This window comes from Eumetopias jubatus, unplaced genomic scaffold (assembly GCF_037043125.1).
Source record: "Eumetopias jubatus isolate StellerSeaLion01/CBP00866 unplaced genomic scaffold, mEumJub1_p1.0 scaffold_10, whole genome shotgun sequence".
In the NCBI taxonomy this organism is placed as follows: Eukaryota; Metazoa; Chordata; class Mammalia; order Carnivora; family Otariidae; genus Eumetopias; species Eumetopias jubatus.
The window spans coordinates 115,677,515-115,703,163 of record NW_028274816.1 but is presented as its reverse complement, the minus strand read 5'-3'; the positions used below and the strand labels follow the sequence as shown (position 1 = coordinate 115,703,163).

The window sequence follows — 25,649 nt, the reverse complement described above, 5'->3', positions numbered from 1 at the left end:
CATATTAAAACTAAAAAAACATACCCATTGTTTAACAGGACATATTTATATTTAAAAGTTATTTGTTTTTTATCTGAAATTCAAATTGGCTGTCATATATTTGTAATTGCTAAATCTGGCAACCCTGGATGGGCAGGAAAGAACAAAAATCCAGTGAGGTGTGCATTATTACTGTTACTGAAGCTATAGGCTATTGAGGACAGGAATTAGGTCTCACAGAGAATCTGCTGTGGACTTCAGATAATCCTTGGCAGGCCACTGTGGAAAATACAAGGTTCATGTTGAGATCCTCGTAAAACTTAAAATTAGCTGCATGAATGTGGACAGAAAATATCAAAGAAAGGAATATCTTAGACTTCAGCAAACCAGATACGACTACCTAAATACCATTTCTAACTGCTAGAAATGGTACATTCTAATTTTTAAGGTTAAATTGGACATTTTACTTCAAATCCATTTGGAAAATAATTGGGTTGGGATGGAGGACGGTCTTACCTCTTGACTGTTTACAGTAAACAGAAATAAAATCTAGAGGATCTTTTTTACTGATCAAGTCTATAGCACTTAGTGAATGCATTAGCTTTATAGACTGAAATACTTTTCTTTTTGATTACCTGAGAATACGCAAGAAGAATGGGAATCGGGTTATTTCATTTTATTTTTTAAGGAATCAGGTTATTTTCTTAATGTCAAAACTGCACCTACTGAGTATAAATTTGTTATCTAGTTAAATTTGAACAACCTCTCCAACCTAAATTGGGTAATTCCAGAAAAAACTTCACTTTGGGGAATGCATTTTCCCATCTGTTCTCTTATTGATCATGCAAACTAAAAAAATACCCAAATACCCACTTTTTTTTTTTAAAGATGTATTTATTTATTTGAGAGAGAGAGAATGAGAGAGAGAGAGTACATGAGAGGGGGGAGGGTCAGAGGGAGAAGCAGGCTCCCTTACCAAGCAGGGAGCCTGATGTGGGACTCGATCCCGGGACTCCGGGATCATGACCTGAGCCGAAGGCAGTCGCTTAACCAACTGAGCCACCCAGGTGCCCCCCAAATACCCACTTTATACCACAGTATGTATGGGGGCTCCGTACATACTTTAATTCTTCAAATGGAATTATATATTAGTATAATTATTTATACACACCCTACTACATTAAAAAAAAGGGTCAGGGTGATTTTATCTGTGTATTTTATGGATCATCATGTGGTGTCAGGCAGAGTTGGCATCAGTTTTGTTCATCAAAGCTGCTTGTAGAAAGTGGCAGGGTTTGAGTTGGGCTTCTAGGGTGAGCCATCTATGAAAAAAAAAAACGGTCCCAATTATAATATGAATTATGTTCCTGTGGCCAACACAGATCTCCTTCCTCACTAACAGAATCCAGATTTTGTGCAGGGCAGCAATACAGCCAGACTCTAAAAACCCCTTTTCCCAGTTTTGCTGATATAATTAGAAGGTGGATAGAACCTGTTTAAAGAGAAGAGTGGTAACTGAGCTAGCATAACCATTTGTCCTTTGCCTTTCTCCTTATCTTGCCTAGAATGTGGACACTGGGCTTCAGGAGGTGTAGGCATTCTTTACCATGAGGATAAAAGCCACACATTAAGGATGGAAGAGCAGGGATGACATGTGAAGCTGCTGTCCCAGTTATGGCCTGCCTACTTCCCAAAGGAATATGTAGGTAAGAAAAATAAGCCCCTACTTGGTCAAGCCACAATGGTCAGATTTTTGTTACCCAGTGCAAAAGCAAATTTTGTTACCAAATGCAAAACCTAACTAATACAGTTGCTTCAGACTTAAACAAAAAAGGAAGCCTAAGGACTGGGCAGGGGGGGTGGTGGTGGTGAGAGGGGGAGTAGAGTCATTTTATGTTGAACAACCATTTTTAAAAAACTTCCTCCTACTAAGTGGATTTTGGTGAATACCTTATATAGCAGATATCTTTTCTGGGATTTTTGATGTTGTTGCTCAATATGTGTGCTTATTATTTATCGTATTTTCATTTTTTTCCACATTACTCAACTCATTATAGTAATTATGGGGTAGGGCAGGGACAAAAAAGAATCCCAAAGCTGAACAAAGAAAGGAAGGGCCTTAGTCCTTCAGTGAGGCCTCTGCCTTCTGCCCCCACCCTTCATAATTTGTGGTATCACCAAGGAATGTGATCTGGGGGTAGACTCCCTACTGGATGTGGCCACACCTCCAAAGAAGGCAGTGTAGTGTCCAGGAGGATGAAGTTGATTGGCAAGAAGGAAACCAAGCTGTTTGCAAAAGGCACTGATTCTTAATGAGGAAACAAAGGGAGGACAGTGTTGGGTTGGCAAAGTGTCAGCAGTGAAGTCCATGGTGTATCTCTATCTCCAGAGGGATTTGGAAATGCAAGCTTCATAGCCAAAGGGGCCAGCAGCCCTGTGTCCCAGCACTCTAGTAGGAGTGGCAGAAGGATGGCTACTCCCCACAGATCCAGTGACAGAAGTGAACAGGGAGATGACAGACAAAAGGGTTTGGAAGAAATCACATCAGGCCCCATGATATACTAGGTTTTGGTGTATGGGTCATACATGTAGGTGACAAAGAAGAAAGCTGCTGAGACCTTTTCCTAGCAACTGCACGATCTGCTCCCTATCTATATCTCCATCCCTGTCTTTCACCACTGTCAGACTTGCTCTCTATGTTACAGCTGCTTTGGCCCCTTTTCAGTTTCTCAGTTAGGCCATGATCCCCCCACCATAAGACCCTTGCATATACTGTTCTTTTTGCCTGGAGCTCTTTCTTCCCAGACATCCATGGTGGGCGCACCACCTTATTCCATAGGTACCCTTCCCAGTTAACACCTATTCATCCTTCAAGTCTCACTTCATCACTTCCTAAGGGAATCCTTCCTAGATCACCCAGGCTAGATAAAGTTCCTCTATGGGTTCCCACAGAACTCTGTTCCTTTCCTTTATAGTACCTATCTCAGTGTAGAATTATACAAATATGTGATTATTTGACTAATGTCTATTTTCCCCACTAGGCTAAAAGCTCCAACACAGTAAAGCTAGGTTTGTTTTTGCTCACCACCGTATCCCTAGTACTCCAGCACAGTGCCTGGCATATGGGAAGTGCTTAATAAATACTTATCTAAAGGAATTAACAAAACCAGACATTCATGGTTAAAGTAGAGATGATAATGTTAGCTATGTCACAGAATTTTATAAAGCCTAAATATGAAAGTGTTTTGTAAAGCATAAGGTGCCATTTAAAAATTATTATAAAAAAGATCCTTTGGTTTATACGATTCTAAATAAATGATTTTGAAGAAAAGGAAACTTTTTTTTTTTCCCCCTAAAGGCTTACCTGAAACTTTCTCCTCAAGGCCCGGGTCATTACTGGAGTCAGCCCAGTTCCTGTTTCCATATTTTCTTTATTGGTAAGTGGGGTTCCACCTGGGCTCCTGCAAAGGTACTGACAATATTAGAAGCTGTGTTTTATGCTAACTTTTCAAATGGATTTAGAAAGCATAAAGATAAGAGAGTGTATTACCTCTCTACATCAACTTTTCTAAGTAGTTTCCGCAGATCTATTTGGCTTTTACCAGGGGTACTGATGAAATAAAGATATAAAAGTTAGAGATTGCCAGACTTTATCATCTTTCCCAAAGCAAAGCAGCCATTTCTATAGGCAATGTCCTAGAAAGTAGTTCTATTTGTTACATTAAAATATAGCAGCAGAGGGGCACCTGGCTGGCTCAATCACTAGAGTTTGTGACTCCTGATCTCGGGGTCGTGAGTTCAAGCCCCACGCTGGGCGTGGAGCCTACTTAAAAACAAAAATAGCTATAGATGCTGATAGGAGTATAAGGTGACATAATTGTCCTAATAAGTAATAAGTAATTATACATATAAGAATCCATCTTAGGGAAAGACTCAGCTATGCACACAGATGGTGGACAAGGATGTTCACTGAAGAGTTAGAGATAAAAAAATCATAAACAACCTAAATGTCTCAAAACAGGAGTTTATCCATGAAATTTGCATTTAATATACTATATATACAGAAAAAGTCAAAATGGTGCTTTAAAGTGATTTTTAATAAGATGGGGGAAAGTTCTTGACACATTAAACGGGAAAAGCCTTAACTGTATGTACAGTATGATTACACACAGGTACACAAACACGTACGCATGTGTGCACACACACGATTTCACCGAATCCAAGATATACTAGTTTTCATATTTTATTATTTCTGAAATTGGGCTGTTTTAAAAATCCTTTTTTTTTCCTTTTTTAAGTAATCTCTATCCCCAACATGGGACTCAAACTTATGTCCCAAAGATCTTCCGACTAAGCCAGCCAGGCACCCCTAAAAAAATTCTTGATATTATTTCTTTTCCTCCCAAATCCATTTATTTTTATTTTACTTTATTTTATTTTATTTTATTTTTAAAGTAATCTCTGTGCCCAGCTTGGGGCTCGAGCTCACAACTGGAGATCGAGAGTCACATGCTCCACTGACTAAGCCAGCCAGGCGCCCCGAGCTACCACCGCCCCCAAATCCACTATTAAATCAATGGTGTATTGTATAATAAACAGCATCATGAAATGGAAATAATAGAGTAGATACCTGCACAAAGACTAGAATGATAAACAACAGTATGTTAATAATGGCTATCTTCAATTATACAGTTATTTGAATGATTTTTTTTTTAATTTTTTAAAGATTTTATTTATTTATTTGAGAGAGATAAGCAGGGGGAGGGGCAGAGGGACAAGCAGACTCCCCTCTGAGATCATGACCTGAGCTGAAGGCAGATGCTTAACTGACTGAACCACCCAGGCACCCCCGTTTTCTTCTTTAAACTTTTCTGTGGATTTCCAGTTTTCTACAATGAGCATATATAACTTTTAAAGTTAGAGATAAGCAAAAAAATCATTCTTTTAAGTAACAGTAGAGCATCACACAGTGTAGTTCCTTACATCAAGACATTTGTAACTCGAGTTGATAGCACTTTGGAGTTGGGCTTCAGGGTGACACGCTGCAGGTCAGAGACAGTAACTAGTGGACTCTGTGCCTTTGGTGATGGTACAAGCTTTAATCACAAAATGAGACAGTATCAAAAAACACACTTAAAAATATCATTCAAAATGTAAACATGCTGCAACAATGAATACTTGAATGCTGAGTATGTGTAAGATAATATCCACTACTCAATTTTTATTTCAAAGCTTCAAAGTATGTCTCTACTTCTTTAGACTAATGGTTGGTAGATAAAACTGCCTAATTAAGTAATTTTGGGATCTACACATTTTGTTGAGGAGATCCAAAACTACTCAATTAAAACATCAAATACTTACCAGTACATGAGACTTATGTTTATTTTCCAGAAAGGGACAACCAGGTTAAAAGCTGAAAGATCATGTGTATGGTCAGTGACATCTTACCTTCTTCCTTTCATCAAAACACTGTGTCTTCTTTAATTTCACAGTCAGTAGATCTTCAACTGTTATCTGCATGGGTCCCTCTTTTTTTAATGGTCCAGCCTTAAAATACATGGAGAGGTTAGAATTCCAGTTGTAACCAGGATATCTAGTCAAACGCAAAATCCAAATCTAGTTTTATTTTATTTTATTTTATTTTTTAAAGATTTTATTTATTTGACAGAGAGAGACACAGCAATAGAGGGAACACAAGCAGGGGGAGTGGGAGAGGGAGAAGCAGGCTTCCCGCTGAGCAGGGAGCCTGATGTGGGGCTTGATCTCAGGCCCCTGGGATCATGACCTGGGCTGAAGGCAGACGCTTAACAACTGAGCCACTCAGGCGCCCCCAAATCTAGTTTTTAAAAACTCACTTAAAAACTAACTCTTATTTACCCTAGGAACCTATCAAATTCTTTTCATTAAAACAAGAATGATCCTGTTTTCAGTACCCATGGATGCTACTGCTATTGTAAAGTATTCATCAAAATGTAAGGTTTTGACAATAAGTAAGACATGGGCCAGTTCCCTGTAACTATACATCTTCCTCAGGGGTCATGATAATAAGACAAGAGTTGAAGGGGTTCCTCACATCAAGGTGAAGTTTTGCTTGAATTACCTAAAAAGTTGACTCAGTTCCCGGAGAACAAGAATGTACAGTCAGAGGGATATACATTATGGCAAACATAATAATAGGTTCTGGATTTAACCCAGCCATTTTATTTATTTATTTTTTAAAGATTTTATTTATTTATTTGACAGAGAGAGACACAGTGAGAGAGGGAACACAAGCAGGGGGAGTGGGAAAGGGAGAAGCAGGCTTCCCACAGAGCAGGGAGCCCGATGTGGGGCTGGATCCCAGGATCCTGGGATTATGACCTGAGCCGAAGGCAGACGCTTAATGACTGAGCCAACCAGGCACCCCTAACCCAGCCATTTTAAACCAGATGTATCTGGAGTGAAAATTCAGCAGATTTTTAAACAGGGTCATGCTTATCTTAGTGATTCACAAATATTCCCTTGGTGGATAAGTAATTAATGGAGACTGGTCCTTCAGCTTAATGACATTATACTTTAGGATCCACCAACTCTTTTTATTCTGACTTTACTCACTAAGCCACCTTCTCTTCTTAATTTGGTTTCCCAGGGAGGTTTTTCTTTTGGTAAAAAGATATTCTGAGAAGCCATTAGGAATATTCTGATCTACTGGTTTTCATTCATTTATCCTTTAAAAAAAAATCGCCTTTCTTTCTAAATCCAGTTCCTACAGGCCTGAGTTTTTAAAAACATAATCACTGACATAATTAAGATACGGAATCAGAAAAGAAAAAAAAAATGCAGCTTTCCTCTCAAAGCCCTCAGCATCATCTCGAAAGGCCACCTTGCTTTACTCCTACATTTGACACTGGCCAAAACACGTCATTACGAGGTTGTTTCCTACCTGAAGTGCTTTAGTGCGATCAGATCTTCTGAGCGGCACAGGTGCTGTAGGTGGTGGTGGCGGAGGCAGAGGAGGAGGTGGCGGGGGTGGTGGTGGAGGCACAGGTGGAAGGTGGCTGGATGGCTGCGGCAGCGTGGGAGGAAGTACAGCTTGAGATTCTCCAAGGGTGGTTAGCACACAGGCGGGCACATTTGTAAATGTTTGACCACAGCTTGGGCAGGAAGATTTTTCAGAGACAGTCTGTAAGAAAACATTACATTTAGCAAATGAATAGCAGATTAATTTGGTTCTTCTGGCTCAGAGTCATCGAGATAATAGCTACCATGTATTGAATGCTTTCTCAGTGTACTACATGTTTTTAGTATTTTCTCATTTATCGCAAGCCCATTCACTCACTCATCCATTCACTCGTGTATTTGTGTGTGCAATATGCCAGGCACTGTGGGTACAATGTGCACCCTGTCTGTGACATCATGGAGCTGACAGTCTGGTAAGGAAGGCAGACATTAAACACACACACACCTAGAACAAAACAAAATAATGCTTCAGTGCAAACAATGAAGTGTGCTGTGGGCATGAATAGTGAGAAACCTGGAGAGAGATATTTAGCCATAATCTCAAGGATGAATTGCAATTTATCAGATCTCAAGGGAGATAAGGTTTGGGGAAAAAGACTCCCCCTCCCCAAATTCATATGTTGAAGCCCTAACCTTAGTCCCTCAAGATGCCTTTGGAGATAGGGCCTTTAAAGAGGTGGTTAAGTTAAAACGAGGTCGTTAGAGTGGGCTCTCATCCAATTTGACTGGTATCCTTATAAAAAGAAATTTGAACATACAGGAGAAACATCAGGGATGTGTGTGTAGAGAGAAGACCATCTGAGGACACAGTGAGAAGGCAAGCCGAAGGAGAGAGGCCTAAGAAGAAACTAACTCTGCCAACACCTGGATCTCAGACTTTTAGCCTCTAGAACTGTGGGAAAATAAATTTCTGCTATATAAGCCACCCAGTCCATGCCACTTTATTATGGCAGCCCTGGGAAATGAAAAATAACCCTATGGAATAAGATGGTGTATTAGTTTCCTATGGCTTCTTTATCAAATTATCACAAATTTGGTGGCTTAAAACAATTGGAATTCATTTTTTTCACAGTGCTGGAGGCTAGAAGTCTAAAACCAAGATGACAGCAGGGCTGTGCTACCTCCCAATGCTCTAGGGAAGACTCTGTTCCCTGCGTCTTCCTGTTTTTGGTAGCTATGGTCATTCCCGAGCTTGAGACTACATCACTCCAATCTCTTGCCTGTGCTCCCACTGCTCTTCCTCTCCTGTGTGTGTGTGCTCTGCTCTCTCTTTTGTAAGGACATTTGTCATTGGATTTAGGGTCTACTCAGATAATAGAATATGATCTCCTTATTTCAAAATCTTTAACTTAAGGGGCACCTGGTAACTCTTGATCTCGCGGTCATGAGTTCAAGCCCCATGCTGGGTGTAGAGATTACTTAAAATAAAAAATCCTTAACTTAATTACATGGGCGAAGACCCTTTCCCCAAATAAGGTCATATTTATAGGTTTCAGGGATTAGGACTTGAACATATCTTTTGGAGGCCATTGATTCAGCCCACCAAAGATGATATCATCCTCATTTTTAGAAGAGGAAACTCAGGCCTAGATGAGTGAGGTGATTTGCCTTTCTTCCTGTCTAATTCATCTTGAGGTACATATTCTGGGACAAGGGTGTAATCCCAGAAGCTCCACTGCAAACCAACAAGCGCAATGTTTATTTTTTGAGCTTTAGACATTGAGAATAGGGGCCTTACTTAGGGGAGTTTGGAGACGGTGGATATTTATGGCTTTTTCTGCCTCTATCAGTCAAGAAAATAGAAATCATCCTGAGTATTTAAAAGAGGGTGAAGGTAGAGGCACCTGGGTGGCTCAGTCATTAGGCATCTGTCTTCGGCTCAGGTCATGATCCTGGGGTCCTGGGATTGAGTCCCACATTGGGCTCCCTGCTCCGTGGGAAGCCTGCTTCTCCCTCTCCCACTCCCCCGTCTTCTGTTCCCTTTCTCACTGTCTCTCTCTCTCTCTGTCAAATAAATAAATAAAATCTTAAAAAAAAAAAAGAGGGCGAAGGTAACGTGGGAGAGTTGGTTACATTGATGGTGAAAGAGCTGAAAACATACAGGGAACATTGAGGCAGCCCAGAGATTAGCAACAGCAAAAAGCCATGAATACCCTGAGGCTGGAGGGGAAAAGGGAAGAGCAGTATAACCAGATCTCTAGAGGTGGGTTAACCCAGACAATCAAGAAACATGGTAGACTTACCTGGAGGGAGCTGGAGTGAGGGAGATAATAATCATCACTGGAGAAACTGCCCAATGCAGAGAACAAAGGGGAAAAACACACTCCCTCCATATGGCCACCAGTCTCTCATCAGTGTCTCCCATTAGCCAAGCACAACCAGAACCAGGTGACACAGAGCTTGGGACACACAGCCTGCATGGGTTAACCCCAGTGCAGTGCAGAGCAGAGCCTTGAAGCCTAAGGAATAGATCTGCGGGCAAACAGGCCCAAGACTAGCACCTGCCTGTAGCCATTCCTCCTTCTGGTGAAAGCAGCATGCTGGTATTCCTATGGGGGATAAACCCTGCCCTCCCTCCCTGATTCTGGATTTCTTTTTATTTAACAATACCAACCTTCAGTGTTTCCTGGAGCTTGCATAATTCACTTTCCAAAACGCAAAACCGTTGTTTTAGACTGTGAAGTTCTCGGTGGCAGAAACAGGATGGAAAGATGGTGTCTTTCAATACTTCTAAACTCTGAAATTCAAAATTAAACAAGTCTGAAATCTATAAGTAACATGATCAGGACAAGAAAAAAGAGAGAAAAAAGCGGTTTGATGTATGTTTTACAGAAGCAAAGACCTACATGACCCCATAATTTCATTTTACCTGAGCTTAGCTTTAGTGTTGTGCTGACCTGAGCACACACACATGCGAACACACATACCAAGTATGCAGAAAAACCATATTGCTGAAAACAGGTATGTCAAACCCATACCTGGGCCATGCAGTTCTGGCACCAGTGGTATATAGACCACATTCTATTTGTCCAAAGTTTTACAGTATCTTTGATATTGGGAAATCTGAAGTTCCAGGATGGTCTTAGCCAGCTTCTGCTAAGGGATGTATCTGCTGAAGGAATAACCACTCTGTAGGAAAAACAAAACCAAACCAATAAAAAACTCCTGAGTTGGATTAACAGCTCTATTTATTTATTTATTAAAGTATTTTTAAAAAAGATTTTATTTATTTGACACAGAGAGAAAGAGCACAAGCAGGGGGAGCAGCAGAAGAAGAGGGAGAAGCAGGCTCCCCACTGAGCAGGGAGCCCGATGCGGGGCTCAATCCCAGGACCCTGGGATCATGACCTGAGCAGAAGGCAGATGCTTAACTGACTGAGCCACCCAGGTACCCCAACAGCTCTATTTAAATAACAAGCTAGTTAGGGGGCGCCTGGGTGGCTCAGTCAGTTGAGCATCGACTCTTGGTTTTGGCTCAGGTCATGATCTCAGGGTCGTGAGATCGAGCCCCATTTCTGGCCCTGCACTCAGCGGGAGTCTGCTTGGGATTCTCTCTCACCCTCTGCCCCTCCCCTCACTTGCTCTCTCTCAAATAAATAAATATTTTTTTTAATTATTTTTTTTAAAGATTTTAATTATTTATTTGACAGAGACACAGCGAGAGAGGGAACACAAGCAGGGAGACTGGGAGAGGGAGAAGCAGGCTTCCCGCCGAGCAGGGAGCCTGATGCGGGGCTCGATCCCAGGACCCTGGGATCATGACTTGAGCCAAGGCAGCTGCTTAACCGACTAAGCCACCCAGGTGCCCCTCAAATAAATAAATCTTTAAAAAATAAAATAATTTGGGCGCCTGGGTGGCTCAGTTGGTTAAGTGTCTGCCTTCGGCTCAGGTCATGATCCCAGGGTCCTGGGATCGAGCCCCACATCGGGCTCCCTGCTCTGCGGGAAGCCTGCTTCTCCCTCTCCCACTCCCCCTGCTTGTGTTCCCTCTCTCACTGTGTCTCTCTGTCAAATAAATTTTTTAAAAATAATAATAATAATAAATAAAATAACAAGCTAGTTTTATAGTATGACTCAGGAGCAGAGACTACCTAAAGCCAAATTTTTCATTAAATTCTAGATTTCCAAGATGTACTTATGCAACAATTTATTTTTATTTTTTTAAAGATTTTGTTTATTTATTTGACAGAGACAGAGACATAGCAAGAGAGGGAACACAAGCAGGGGGAGTGGGAGAGGGAGAAGCAGACTCCCAGCGGAGCAGGGAGCCTGATTCAGGGCTCTATCCCAGCACCCAGGACCACGACCCAAGACGAGGGCAGATGCCCAACGACTGAGCCCCCAACAATTTATTTTGTAAATAAATAGTATTAAATAAAATAAACAGTAAGTAAAGAGGCATCAGGGCTTCAGTAATGAACAAAATAGATGAAAACCATGCCCTCATTGAACTTACATTGTCTTGGGAGAAAGGTAAAAAAGTAAGTAAATTAGTAACATTTATGGATTGTTAGATAGTGAATAAATGCTATGCGGAAAAGGATAGAGCAAGAGAGAAATGTTGGGTGGAGGTGAAATTTTAGGTAGGGTAGCTAGAGAAGTCTCACTGAGAAGGTGACTTTTGAGAGAAAACATAAACAAAGTAAAGAAGCTAGAATACAGGGGTGCCTGGCTGGCTTAGTCGGTAGAACATGTGACTCTTGATCAATGGTCGTGAGTTTAAGCCCCACACTGAGCCGTGGAGCCTACTTAAAAAAAAAAAGAAGAAGAAGAAGCTAGCAATACAAATATCTGGGAGAAGAGCCTTCCAGGCAAGGGTAATAGTAAGTGCAAAGGCCCTGAGATAGCAGCTAGTCTGAGGTGTCTAGGGAACAGCAAGGAGGCCAGGATGACTGGGGTGGAGAAACTGAAGGGTAGGGGATTAGGAGATAATGTCAGAGTCAGATCATAATGGCCTTGTGAATCATACAAAGGATTTTAATTCTGACTCTGAGAGAGGAAGACATTGGAGAATTTTTATTTATTTATTTTTATATAATCTCTACACCCAACACGTGGCTTGAACTCATGACCCCAAGATCAAGAGTCACACACTCTTCCAACTGAGCCAACCAGGTGTCCCAGGAAAAACATTGGAGAGTTTTAAGCAGAGAGGCAATATGACATGTTTTTTAACAGGCTCACTCTGACTGTTCTGCAGAAATATGCTGCAGAGGGGCAAGGGCAGAAGCAGGAAGTCCAGTTAGGGACTGTTTTCAATATTCAAGAGAGATAAAGAAGAGTTAAGGATAATATGATGGTTAATGCTTTTTTTTTAAAAAAGATTTTATTTATTTATTTGACAGAGAGAGAGACAGCGAGAGAGGGAACACAAGCAGGGGGAGTGAGAGAGGGAGAAGCAGGCTTCCCGCGAAGCAGGGAGCCGACGCGGGGTTTGATCCCAGGACCCTGGGACCATGACCTGAGCCGAAGGCAGACGCTTAATGACTGAGCCACCCAGGTGCCCCTGGTTAACACTTTTTGAGGACGAGTTTATTTTAAAATTTTTTCTGTAAAGAGAGCTATAACAACAAAATGTATACTGTACGTCATTGTGAAACCCAGTATCCTAGGCTTCCTATAACTTAGAGTCTCGTTCAGTAACATGTTTAAATCTGCATCCCAGAGACTAACTGACCAAACTTTACCAAAACTAAGATTTAAGTTCCAGTCATACACCTCTTTCATCACTTAGTTATCAGAGTTATACAATTAAACTGACTAGGGAAGGAGAAAATAGTTACTGTGCACCTCCAATACAATTTCTTGTGATTTGTACTTCATTTAAACTTTTTTTTTTTTTTTTTTAGGATTTTACTTATTTAGGGGCGCCTGAGTGGCTCAGTCGTTAAGCATCTGCCTTCGGCTGAGGTCACGATCCCAGGGTCCTGGGATCGAGCCCCACATCGGGACACCTGCTCCGCGGGAAGCCTGCTTCTCCCTCTCCCACTCCCCCTGCTTGTGTTCCCTCTCTCGCTGTGTCTCTCTCTCTGTCAAATAAATAAATAAATAAAATCTTTAAAAAATATATATTTTATTTATTTATTTGAGAGAGAGGAGTTGGGGAGGGGCAGAGGGAGGTAGAAGCAGACTTCCTGCTGAGCAGGGGGCCCAGGAGAGGACCCTGGGATCATGACCTGAGCTGAAGCCAGATGCTTAACCAACTGAGCCACCCAGGCGCCCCTAAACTCTTAAAACAATGACCACCACATAAAATTTAGAATGCTCAGTCAAAATTTAATTTCTGATGAGGGATGAATAATATTTTAGTGTAAGTATCCTGTAAATGTTGCATGGGACAATATTAAAAAATATTTTTTATCTGAACTTTAAATTTAATTGGGCATTCTGTATTTTTATTTGCTAAATCTGGTGACCCTGTCCTTAACGGATCAGATTTTTAGTATTTTTTCTTTTCCACACTTACGCCTTACCTTTCTGGTGAGGGTGGCGGAGGAGGAGGGGTAATTAGCTTGGGCTGAAAGTGAGAGGCTTCTCTTTTTTTGAATAATCTTTTTGCTTTGGCTTTTAGCTTTCTTCTTCGTTGCTTGAACTTCGGCATGATTTCTGTAGAGAAATTTTTTTTTTACATTTTTTATTTTAGAATAATATATACATATAGAAAACGTAAAAATCTTAACTGTACAGTTCAATGAATTATCCAAGTGAACACACCCTTGTAACCACCATTTGGTTAGGAAATGAATCGCTACTAGCGTCCCAGAAGTCCCCTAAAGTGAAGAAAAATTTAAAACCAGATTTTAAAGTTTCTTTAGAGACTTGGCTTTGGCATTACATCGTTCTCTAATTTTGTTTTGCTTGTCTTGCTTTTCTTCATTAAGTCAAGTGTATTTCCATTTCTTGTAAGAGAGAAAATAGCTACAGTTGGGTTATGGTCAGTTATTAAAAGAAGTTTCTTTCCAGTAACATTTACTGAGCACCCACTGTGATAGATGGAGTTGGTAGAGGAAGAAACAAATTTAACCATTGAATGTCCATTTGCTTTTGGGCACCTTCACAAATACTTTCTCAGTGAATCCTCACTACCCTGCAAGATTTTATCCCTGAGGAGGAGGATTTTTATTCCCATTTTTACATTAAGAATAAACTGAGACACAGAAAGATTATATGATTTGCCAGTGTAATGTAGTAAATAAATCTCTGAAGACCGTGTTCTTTCTAACACTCTGTGGTGCAACAGTTGATTAAATAGGTGATATACAATGTAATAGCAGTTACCCCAAATATTTCAAAACATTTATTTTAAAGCATTTTAAAACACTATCTAATGTATTTAGATTTTAATCTAGATCCTTTTCTGAAGAAAATTAAGTCAGAGCTAGTTTGATGTGAAGAAGGGCTTTGCTGGTCGCTGTTGTTGCTACCTGAGGAACAAAGATGTCATTATTCAAGTAAGCGGAACTAAAAATGGTCTGAGGGGCTGGGCCTCCTTCCCTTCAAACTCACATTTGAATAGGAACAATTGGCCTTTAAAATACACATTCATTCCACTTTTGTTCACCCAGTAACCTTTCAATACTTGGTATGCAGATCTAGGCTTGCTCAGCTCTCAGATTGCACTGGCTGACGAACCTCCTTTTTTAACTGGCTGTGGGTTGTAAAAACTCCGAAGTGGCTTACTGCAGTACCAAGAGCTTTGGTCTCGCAGAGGGTACCCCTAATGGCAATGGGTGACAGGGCATATTACCAACAGCCCTTCTAGGAGGAAGGGTTCTCAGTAGCATCTTATTGAACTAATGCCAGGTCTCAAACTAGCAGTTTTCCTTAATTGTTCTTAGAGACATGGGAGATATACGCGAAAAAATAGTTAGCTGACTTCACTTGTATTATATCACTTCTTCCTGCTGAAATAATGAAAGAAGGCTAAGCAGGTATTATTAAATTACAAAGGATATCTAAAGGATTCATTGATTTTTTTTTTTAAAACAACACAAAACTAAAATACTCTGAATGAAGATGTTTAGGAGAGCCTCAGAGGAAGCAGCAATCTTGCTGTTGCCTGAAAAAGAAAGATTAAACCTCATCAAATCCATGCCCACGACCTTCTATGGAGAGATGTTATTGAGAACCTCTACCCAAGGTCCAGAGTTCACTGGGTGAAATCTGCAGAATCTGAGACTTCCATGGTAACTTCTTCCTTGTCTTCCATCTGCCCCTATGCAACCCTCCCCCATTCTGTTCCCTCTCTCCCTTTGATGTCTTTTATTAGACATCAAACTGACACAGATAAGTGGCCTCCTGCCTCTTTTTTTCCCCCTATATTCACCAATCTCTCAGTTAGAAAAATAGACTTTAGAAGGGAGATGGACATTCTGCCTTAAACTTGGTAGACCGGCTCCATACCTTTCTCTCCACTCCAATGGTGTGCTGGGGTTGGCAACAACTGATATATTTTCAGGAAGTCTGTGAGTTAGTTCTTAAACTCATCCACCATTAAAATTAAATTATATAAACTTACAATCAGGTAATTTATATTTAAGATGGTAATAAAGGGGCGCCTGGGTGGTTCAGTTGGTTAAGGGTCTGCCTTCGGCTCGGGTCCCACATCAGGCTCCTTGCTCAGCGGAGAGCCTGCTTCTCCCTCTGCCTGCCGCTCCCCCTGCTCATGCTCTCTCTCTCTCTCTCTCTCATGCTCTCTCTGACAAGTAAATAAATAAAATCTTAAAAAAAATAAAATGATAATAAATATGATGCAAAACTCATCACTTCCTAATGATTTTACTATTATCTATGCTCTTGCGGTTGTTTACCTTATTGTATCTATATAGTGAAAATGCTATAAAATGCTCATTTCTTTTCAATGCCACATTCAGTGACTTCACATTGAAAACTTGAAATTGGCTATGATGGGAGTGTTTACACCATGGATATTATAAAACACCACAAATCAGGGCTTGATTCATTATGTTGTTGATTGTTAAGGGAGTGATAAAGAAAATGTTAATAATGCAGATCAGATTTAAAAGCATATCTTGGGGGCACCTGGTTCACTCAGTTGGTTAAGCATCTGCCTTCAGCTCAGGTCATGATCCCAGAGTCCTGGGATCGAGCCCCATGACCAGCTTCCTGCTCAGCGGGGAGTCTGCCTCTCCCTACCCCATCCCCCCAGCTCCTGTGTGTGCACAGTCTCTCTCTCTTTCTCTCAAATAAATAAATAAAATCTTTTTAAAAAGTGTGTATCTTGTCTGTAGTTGTTACATTATAAAAAGCATAAAATAATTGAGTAATATTCCGGTATTTGAAAATGATTATTCGATTCATCAAAGAAGTTGCTTACATAATTGAAATGAAGTTCCAATATAAATCTTTGGTTTGCTTTATCTTATTCCATAGAGTAAATGAAAAGATCAACTGACATTCCTATCAGGACTATACTTGTTTATAAATTGGAACCATAGCAGGGCATCTGGGTGGCTCAGTCCGTTAAGTGTTCAACTTCTGATTTTCGCTCAGGTCATGATCTCCGGGTTGTGAGATCAAGCCCCAAGTGGGCTCCATGCCCAGCTCAGAGTCTGCTTGAGGTTCTCTCCCTTCTCCTCTGCCCCTTCCCTCTCTTGCTCTCTCTCTCTCTCTCTAAAATAAATAAATAAATAAATAAATAAATAAAATCTTAAAAAAAGTAAATTGGAACCATAGCTTGGCTGCAGATACAAGAAGTCTGTAAAAATCAACAACAGTATCCTCTGAGAATCAACTGTATATGAAATTTATAAAAACATTATAGGGGCGCCTGGCTGGCTCAGTCATTAGAGCATGTGATGCTTGATCTCAGGGTTGTGAGTTCAAACCCCATGATGGGTATAGAACTTACTTAAAAAAAAGCATTATATATATTTTATTATTGTTTATATTTTTTTATTTCCTGTTATTAGTAAATTTATAATAAAATTATGCATATGTATCTATTAAACATTTATTAGCACACTATTGGTCCAATCCCTTCTGAAACATAACAAAAAAAGGCAGTAAAGGAGCGGTGAATATATTTCCCTTTCTTTCTTTTTTATTTTTTTTAAAGATTTTATTTATTTATTTGACAGAGAGACACAGTGAGAGAGGGAACACAAGCAGGGGGAGTGGGAGAGGGAGAAGCAGGCTTCCCGCTGAGCAGGGAGCCCAGTGTGGGGCTCGATCCCAGGACCCGGGGATCATGACCTGAGCCGAAGACAGACGCTTAACAACTGAGCCACCCAGGTGCCCCCAAAATTTTAATTTTTATTATTATTTATTTATTTATTTTAAAAAGATTTTATTTATTTATTTGACAGAGAAAGAGACAGCGAGAGAGGGAACACAAGCAGAGGGAGTGGGAGAGGGAGAAGCAGGCTTCCCGCCAAGCAGGGAGCCCGATGCGGGGCTCGATCCCAGGACCCTGGGATCATGACCTGAGCTGAAGGCAGACACTTAACGACTGAGCCACCCAGGTGCCCCAAAATTTTTATTTTTTTTAAGAAATCTCTACACCCAAGTTGAAGTTGAACTTATAACCCCAAGATCAAGAGTCACACATTCGACTGACTGAGCCAGCCAGGTGCCCCAAGGAATAGTGAGTATAACATAATGTATAGAGTTGTCAAATCACTACATTGTACACCTGAAGCTAATGTAGCTTTGTGTGTCAGCTCTACTTCAATTAAATTAAAAAAAAAAAAAAAAAGAGGGGTGCCTGTGTGGCTCAGTTGGTTAAACATCTATTTTTTTTAATAAAGATTTTTATTTATTTATTGAGAGAGAGAGAATGGTAGGGAGAGAGCATGAGAGAGAAGAAGGTCAGAGGGAGAGACAGACTCCCTGCTGAGCAGGGAGCCCGATGCGGGACTCGATCCTGGGACTCCAGGATCATGATCTGAGCCGAAGGCAGTCGCTTAACCAACTGAGCCACCCAGGCACCCAATATCTAACTACTGATCTTAGCTCAGGTCTTGATTTCAGGGTCATTAATTCAAGCCTCACATTGGGCTCCACACTGGGCAAGGAGTCTACTTAGAGAGAAAGAGAGAAAGAGAGAAAGAGAGAAAGAGAGAAAGAGAGAAAGAAAGGAAGAAAGGAAGGAAGGAAGGAAGGAAGGAAGGAAGGAAGGAAGGAAGGAAGAAAGGAAGAAAGGAAGAAAGAAAAAGGGCAGTGAGGAATAAAAAAATCATAAACCCATAAAACAAAGAATGGGAGCAGACTATGGGAGATGATGAATGTTGACTAAATTATGGAAAATGGAAAGCAGATGGATGAGTTGCCAGAGCAGAAGAGAGCAGAGCTTTGACTGCTTGTGGTAGGGAAGCCAACTGGAAGCAAGACAATTCTCAGAAACTTTAAGTAAGAGGATTCTGGACTTGAAGGCACCCAGAACCTTGAAACTTTGGGGTTAAAATAGGATTAATTAAGTCTTTATAAGGATTGGATAGGCCTCTGGAGTCTGTCTTCCAGTCTTGTAGCCAGGCAGCTCCTGGCATTTATGTCCTCTCCAGTAAAGATGGATAGGTTTATTCTCTGGAGAAGGTGAACCATAGAGGTGCTGAATAGTGGGCCATGAGGCATAGCAATAGCAGAGTCATGTGTCATCATTCAGAAGGTAGGGGGTGATCCTGAACTGAAAAGTAAGACTTTGCAATCCCTTTCCTCAGCTCAGTCCCCAGAACACAGGCCACCAGTTTTAATTCCCTGACTCAAACCCCCATACCTTTCACTTCCCCTTGAAGAAGACTAGAAGATTCCTCTGCAGGGAAATTGACTTGCCTGAGAAAAAGGACATACAGATATTGACATTTAGGGTCTCCCCCAAATGGCCAAGTACTTGATCATTTACCCACTGGGGTGTCCACAGGTTGATAATATCCACCTCCTGTACTTTGAGCTTGCAATTTTTTTTCTTTTTGGTGCCTTCCTCTGACCTGTAACAGCCAAGGATCATCAGTCACTTTAGGAAAGTCTCTAACATTAAAGACAGAGACCAAAATACACAGAGAGGGGAAAAAAGGATTTCCATTTCAAAGGAAATGGAAAGAATGTAGGAAGCAGACCCAGCACCTGGGTGGCTCAGTTGTTAAGCATCTGACTTCAGCTCAGGTAATGAACTCAGGGTCCTGAGACCCAGTGCTGGTCGGACTCCCTGCTTAGCAGGGAGTCTGCTTGTCCTTCTCCCTTGGTCCCTCCCCCTCCCTGTGCTCTCTTTCTCTCAAATAAATAAATAAAATCTTAAAAAAAGAAAGAATGTAGGAAGCAGAAGAAAAAAAATTTTTTTCAGAAAATGAGACACTGCATTCATGAACAAGAAGGATGAGAAAAAACTCTTAAAAATTAAAAATAGTAGAAATTTAAAAAGTGTAATACAGGGGCACCTGGATGGCTCAGTTGGTTAAGCAGCTGACGCTTAATTTTGGCTCAGGTCATGATCTCAGGGTTGTGAGACTGAGCCCCGCATCAGACTCTATGCTGGGCATGGAGCCTGCTTAAGATTCTCTCTGTCTCCCTCTCACTCTGCCCCTACTCTCGCCCTCTCTTAAAAAAAAAGAAAAAAAAAGGAATACAACAGTTAGAATATAAAAGTTTTAGGAGAGGGCACCTGGGTGGCTCAATCAGTTAAGCATTTGCCTTCAACTCAGGTCATGATCCCAGGGTCCTAGGATCGAGTCCCACATAGGGCTCCCTGCTCTGCAGGGAATCTGCTTCTCCCTCTGCCCCTCCTCCCGCTTGTTCTCTCAATCTCTCTCTCAAATAAATAAATAAAATCTTTATGGAAGAAAAAGTTTTAAGAGAGAACAGAGAAATGGAGAGAATTTTGTCAAATAAACAATACAGAAATATTCTCTAGAATTGAAGGGCTTGAATTTCCAGATTGAAATGGTCCACTCAGTATAATGAATAAAAGAAGATCCACACTGAGGTATGACATCACAAAAATAAAGTGAGGGGGTCCCTGGGTGGCTCAGTTGGTTGTATCTGCCTTCAGCTCTCACAATAATTGATTGGGGTCAGGGGATCGAGCCCCGCGTTGGGCTCTCTGCTCAGGGGGTAGTCTGCTTCTCCCTCTCCCTCTGTGATCTCGCTCACTCTCGCTCTCTCTGAAATAAATAAAAATCTTAAAACAAAACAAAACAAAACAAAAAAAACAAAGAGGAGATTCTAAAGGCTTCAGGAGAGAGAAAACAGAATAGAAACATGACTGAGAAGAGAATAGCATCAGACTCCAACAGCCACACTGGAATTCTGAACGAAAAAGTTTTCAATCCTGGAATTCTATACCTGGCCAAATGTTCAGTTAAGTGTGGGCACAGAATTAAGATAGACAATAGCAATGTCCAGGATAATGGTGAAAGAAGGAAAGAAAGAAAGAAAGAAAAGGGAAAAGGAAAGAAAAGAAAAAAAGAGAAAGAAAGAAAAAAGAAAGAAAGAAAAGAAATAGTATTGTAAGCATGTTATTTAGAAACATTGAGGCAGGGGCGCCTGGGTGGCTCAGTCATTAAGCATCTGCCTTCAGCTCAGGTCATGGTCCCAGGGTCCTGGGATTGAGCCCCACATCGGGCTCCCTGCTCAGCGGGAAGCCTGCTTCTCCCTCTCCCACTCCCCCTGCTTGTGTTCCCTCTCTGGCTGTGTCCCTCTCTGTCAAATAAATGAATAAAATCTTAAAAAAAAACCCTGAAAAACATGGAGGTAAACACCTGAAACAATTACAAGAATGGATAGTATTGCCCTTGGCAACTTGGAGTCAGGATTATAGAGAGATGATTCTGAAGACTGCCATTGTTTGTTTGTTTCTAACTATAATAAGCTCTGTAGTAGTATTTGACAGTTAACCTCTGGTATATATTATTAGCTAGAAAAATAAGAGTACCATCATTCTGAAACTGGGCCTTCTCTTTCTCTTCTCACCCTTTCCTGGTGGTTGTTCCAATTCCCGTGCATTCAAATTTCTAAAGAGTCCTACACAAGTTCATGTATGCCATTTTGGAGATTATTTTCTTCTTTCTTTCTTTCTTTTTTTTTTTTTTAAAGATTTCATTTATTTATTTGACAGAGAGAGACACAGTGAGAGAGGGAACACAAACAGGGGGAGTGGGAGAGGGAGAAGCAGGCTTCCCGCTGAGCAGGGAGCCTGATGCAGGGTTTGATCCCAGGACCCCCAGGATCATGACCTGAGCCGAAGGCGGACGCGTAACGACTGAGCCACCTAGGCGCCCCTGGAGATTAGTTTTCAATGAAAAAAAAAATCTAGGAACTAAATCATATTTTCTCCTTTCTCTTCTCTCTCTCTCTGTGTGCGTGTGTGTGTGTGTGTGTCCTGGTCTCTGGGTCATTGTTACTCTAATAACCTTCTAATTAACTACAGTAATTAATAATTAGCACATGCAGAGAATTCAGAGAATATGTCAAATCTGTCAGAGTAAAAAGGTACAGTCTGAGATAATTCCTAGATTAGTGTTCTATTCAAAAGTAATAACCGTGCTTCCAAAAATGAAAGATAATGAATTCCTACCTCAAAAAAGACAGAAAACTCAACAAGCTAAAGTTTGTTATTACCATTGCTTTATTAAAAGCATAGATATTCTGCAGAGGATACTTGTCTGAAAGAATATCTAACAGTGTTCCTCGAGGTTAAAACACATATACTTGTCCCCTTTCCAGAGGAGTAATGAGACATACAAATTCTCTTTGCTGGACTAGGTGGGATTCCAACTACTAACACTAGATAGAAGTCCCTTTTTTTTTTTTTTTTTAAAGATTCACTTTATTTATTTGAGAGAGAGAGAGAGAAAGTGTGAAATGGGGATGAGGCAGAGGGAGAGAAGATCCAAGCCGACTCCAGCTGAGCACAGAGCCCGACTCCAGGCTGGATCCCACCAGCCATGAGATCAGGACCAGAGTTGAATCCAAGAGTTGACAGGCAACCGACTGAGCCACCCGGGCGCCCCTTTTTTTTCATGATTACTTAAAACATTTTTCCTATTTTTTTTATGGAAAAGTACTCTTCCTTTTTACCTGCCTTGTTTTGGAAGGAATTTAAGGCTGATTAAAAACAATCTGTACTACCATGCACAAAAAGGTAGGTGAGGAAATTAGGATACTGTATTATAGAATAGAAAATATATAATATGTATTATATGTTGCACTTATATACATATATTAATATACATAAATTAGAAATATTTATCTGATTAATTCATCCTGTCTCTTCTTTCTATCCCTCCCCTTTCTGTCCTGATTCAGTCATCTTTCCCATTTCTTATTTTTGCTATATAGTCTATTTCCCCTACTCTTTATTTTGAAAAATTTCAAACCTTGAGAAAAAAGAATTCAAGAAAAAGAAATAAAAAAATAAAAAATAAAAGATCATGCTAATTCTGGAAAAAACTACTCATTATTCACCTAGATTCACCAATTGTTATCTGTTAACCTTTCTGTATAGGTGTGTGTATGATATATATTATGCACTATATATATAATTTACATAATAAGTGTATGTAATATATAAATTTATATTTTATATGATTTTATATATTATATATTATACACATACACACCCCTAAACAGAAAGACAGCAAATGATGAATCTAGGTAAATAATATGAGCATCAATTATACTATTTTTGTAAATTTTCACAAAGTTTGAAATTTTTCAAAATAAAAAATATGATAGACATACATATATATAAATATATAACATATATATACACACAAATAATAGTTTTTAGTTTTTGGCTGAGCAGTTAGTTGCAGACATCATGATACTTCACACCTAGATACTTAGTACTGAGTTTCCAAACATGGACATGGACTTTCTCCTACAAAAGCACAATAACAGTCAGGAAATTTACGCTTGATAGTACCTAAGAAGCAGTCCATAATTACCCCAATCACCTCAATAATATCCTTTACAGCTGCTCCCTTTCCCTTTCCACACTGCATTTAACTGTAGTGTTTTTTTAAGTCTCCCTTAATCCACAACAGTTCCCTAATCTTTTCATGTAGTATTTGCCTTTCTTCCTATTTATATTTTTGAAGACTCCAGACCAGTTGTTTTGGAAAACGTCCCTCAGTTTGAATTTGTCTGACTATTCCTCTAATGATTCTCCTGACTTCAGTCTTTCTCCTTGCCAATCATTTTCTACACAGTTACTAGAGTTAGTTAAAAAAAAAAAAATCCTGATATTCCCTTGCTTAAAAGTATTTGAAGATTCCGGGCGCTTCGGTGGCTCAGTCGGTTGAGTGTCTGACTGCAGCTCAGGTCATGATCCCAGGGTCCTGGGATCGAGTCCTGCATCGGGCTCTCTGCTCATCGTCTGCTTCTCCCTCTACCCCTCCCCCAGCTTGTGCTCTCGCTCCTTCACTCTGTCTCTCAAATAAATAAATAAAAATCTTAAAAAAAAAAAAAGGTATTTAAAGATTGCTTTTCATCCCCTGGGTGAACTAAATTCCTTACCATACCTTTCAAAGATTGTCACAGTTTAGTCTGATGGCCCTTTGCAGCCTCATCCCTTCTAGTGATTAGTGGTTTGTACTTCAGGTATGCCAAACACCAGATACTCTCTACAGTATAGTTGTCAGGCTTTCCCTATGCTTGGGGTATCCTCCTTCAAGTCAACTTATATAGCTTCAAGATGCTGTTACTTTTTCTCACAGATATTTGTTGAATGCTGATAATCCACCATGGTTGGTAGGTGTGGTAGGTTTTGGGATACAATTCCAAACAAGGCCAACGTAGTCTCTGTCCTAATGGAATTTATACTAAATTGAAAATGTCAGGGGCGCCTTGGGTGGCTCAGTTGTTAAGCGTCTGCCTTCGGCTCAGGTCATGATCTCAGGGTCCTGGGATCGAGGCCCACATTGGGCTCCCTGCTCCACGGGAAGCCTGCTTCTCCCTCTCCCACTCCCCCTGCTGTGTTCCTTCTCTTGCTGTGTCTCTCTGTCACATAAATAAATAAAATCTTAAAAAAAAAAGAAAAGAAAATGTCATCTCTTTTGTGCTTCTATAGCACTTTATACACACTCTTATTATAACATTTGTTGTATTGCATTGTAACTTCTGTTTGCCTATTTATCACCCAGCTGGACTGTGGGATTTTCAAGGTTAGGATAAATTTTATTCATCTTTGTTTCCCTGGGACCAAGAGTGTAGCAGGCATTAAATAATTTTCATTCAATAAATGAATGAAATAAATCATTCCTGCTAAGTGTTAGCTAGCAAGGGTTCTCTTTTTAAGTTAAGGAATATGCTTTACTATAATTACATTTTGTAAACTCTCTCAGTGAGGGAGGTTTTTAATTCTTCAAATCATACACCTTCATATGGTTAAAGGATGGCTCCAAAACTATTTCCAGTAGGAAAGTGCAATAAATAATACGGTAAGAATTACTCTATATTATTCTATATTACTCTATTACTCAGTTGGCACTGCTGCTTCTATTAAAACTCCACCCAGTGACAAATGCTTTTGGTCAGGGGGTACTTCCAAAACTGTGACAGCAACGGAAATAACAATTGCATTTCATTACCCTCTTCATAAAACACATTTTAATGTAGGTTCTTACACTTTGCCATTAACAGCTTTCAGTCAATTAATCAATTTCCATTACTAGTTCATTACTCTTGAACATTCATAGGGTATTTCTGGTACTTTAATTTTGTTTTACGCAGTGCAGCAATGCTTTTTTAGTTCCTGTTTTGTTTCTCTGAAGAGTTTGCAGCTCCCTAAAACGTAGTCCAACACCGTATTGGGCACAAGTAAACAGGGCACACTTTTAAAATTGACACTCTCACAAAACGTCAGACGGTATTAAGAGCATATCAAGGAACAGAGTAATACTGCCTATCAAGAAATATATATTCTCAAACTTCAACGTGTATAAGAATCACTGGGGGTGGGAGATCTTGTTAAAATTCATATTCTGATTCAGTGGGTCTGGGTGGAGTCCGATAATTTGCATTGTTAACAAGAGCCCAAGTGATGCAGATGCTGTTGGTCCCCGGACAACACTGAATAGCAAAGATCTAAAGGAATGTGCAAAAGGAAGGCAGATGCTTTGCTCCAAAACATATTTTGCAGAGCGTTAATTAAATACAAGTGTGGTTAGGGTGGAGCCAGGCCGAGCACTTCTTACCCAACCTCAAACCTCCTCTTCCCAGTTTATCTCCCCGAGTCCAGCTGAAGTCCCCACCTCCATAAATCTTAAGAACACAAGCAGCAAAGGCCCAGCTACTGAAGACGCGAGCCCAGGTAACAAAGGGAGATCTCCCTGCACTTACAAGTCTAAGAGCCCTGGAATAGATGGAGTCCGGGTAGAGGCCTCTCCTTCGCCATAAAGAAAGATTTAAAATTAAAACCTTATCATAGAGGGACCAATCATAGCAAAGGTCTCTCCATGATTCGCTCTCTGAGTAGTGTCGGAGCACAGTCTGGTTTGTGATTGGTTAAGAGGTCACCACGTGCTGGCCAATGAACGCTGAGGCGCTACTTGTACGAATAAGTGGAAGGCGGGAGCGAAGGGGAGGGGAAGCAGGAGACCGAAGAAGGTGTGTCACGTCCCCTATGCTGTTTGTGGAAGCTTTTGTGTAATTGGTTGGCTCTTCTTCCGATTGTACCAATCGCAAGCTCCTCTCTGCGGAGCCCTAACTATGAAATT

The 25,649-nt window shown here is 40.4% G+C and overlaps 1 protein-coding gene across 6 annotated transcripts; it reads right to left on the bottom strand.

Annotated features, from left to right (window-relative positions):
• Positions 1-876: 876 nt before the first annotated feature.
• Positions 877-25,325, bottom strand: PRR11 (proline rich 11). Of its 6 annotated transcripts, XM_028109266.2 has the most exons (13): positions 25,273-25,288; positions 18,872-18,923; positions 18,713-18,768; positions 14,984-15,037; positions 13,452-13,584; positions 9,957-10,107; positions 9,593-9,715; positions 6,902-7,141; positions 5,428-5,526; positions 4,963-5,075; positions 3,530-3,589; positions 3,344-3,440; positions 877-1,301 (listed from the first exon to the last, which is right to left on the bottom strand). In XM_028109266.2, exons 5-13 carry the CDS (start codon positions 13,577-13,579, stop codon positions 1,233-1,235), a joined length of 1,080 nt encoding a protein of 359 aa, XP_027965067.1. In that variant the 5' UTR covers positions 13,580-13,584; positions 14,984-15,037; positions 18,713-18,768; positions 18,872-18,923; positions 25,273-25,288; the 3' UTR covers positions 877-1,232. The 6 variants fall into 6 exon arrangements, with proteins under 6 accessions (XP_027965067.1, XP_087883454.1, XP_027965065.1 ...); XM_088027328.1 differs by lacking the exon at positions 14,984-15,037; XM_028109264.2 differs by lacking the exons at positions 14,984-15,037; positions 18,713-18,768; positions 18,872-18,923 and having other exon boundaries at positions 25,273-25,325.
• Positions 25,326-25,649: the final 324 nt, after the last annotated feature.

Coding starts and splice junctions, on each gene's coding strand:
- PRR11 (XM_028109264.2), bottom strand. CDS start 13,579: ATGCCGAAGTTCAAGCAACGAAGAAGAAAGCTAAAAGCCAAAGCAAAA. Junction 5,076..5,427: donor GTTTTGATGAAAGGAAGAAG/GTAAGATGTCAC, acceptor TTGTGATTAAAG/CTTGTACCATCACCAAAGGC. Junction 3,590..4,962: donor CGAGTTACAAATGTCTTGAT/GTAAGGAACTAC, acceptor TTATTTCATCAG/TACCCCTGGTAAAAGCCAAA.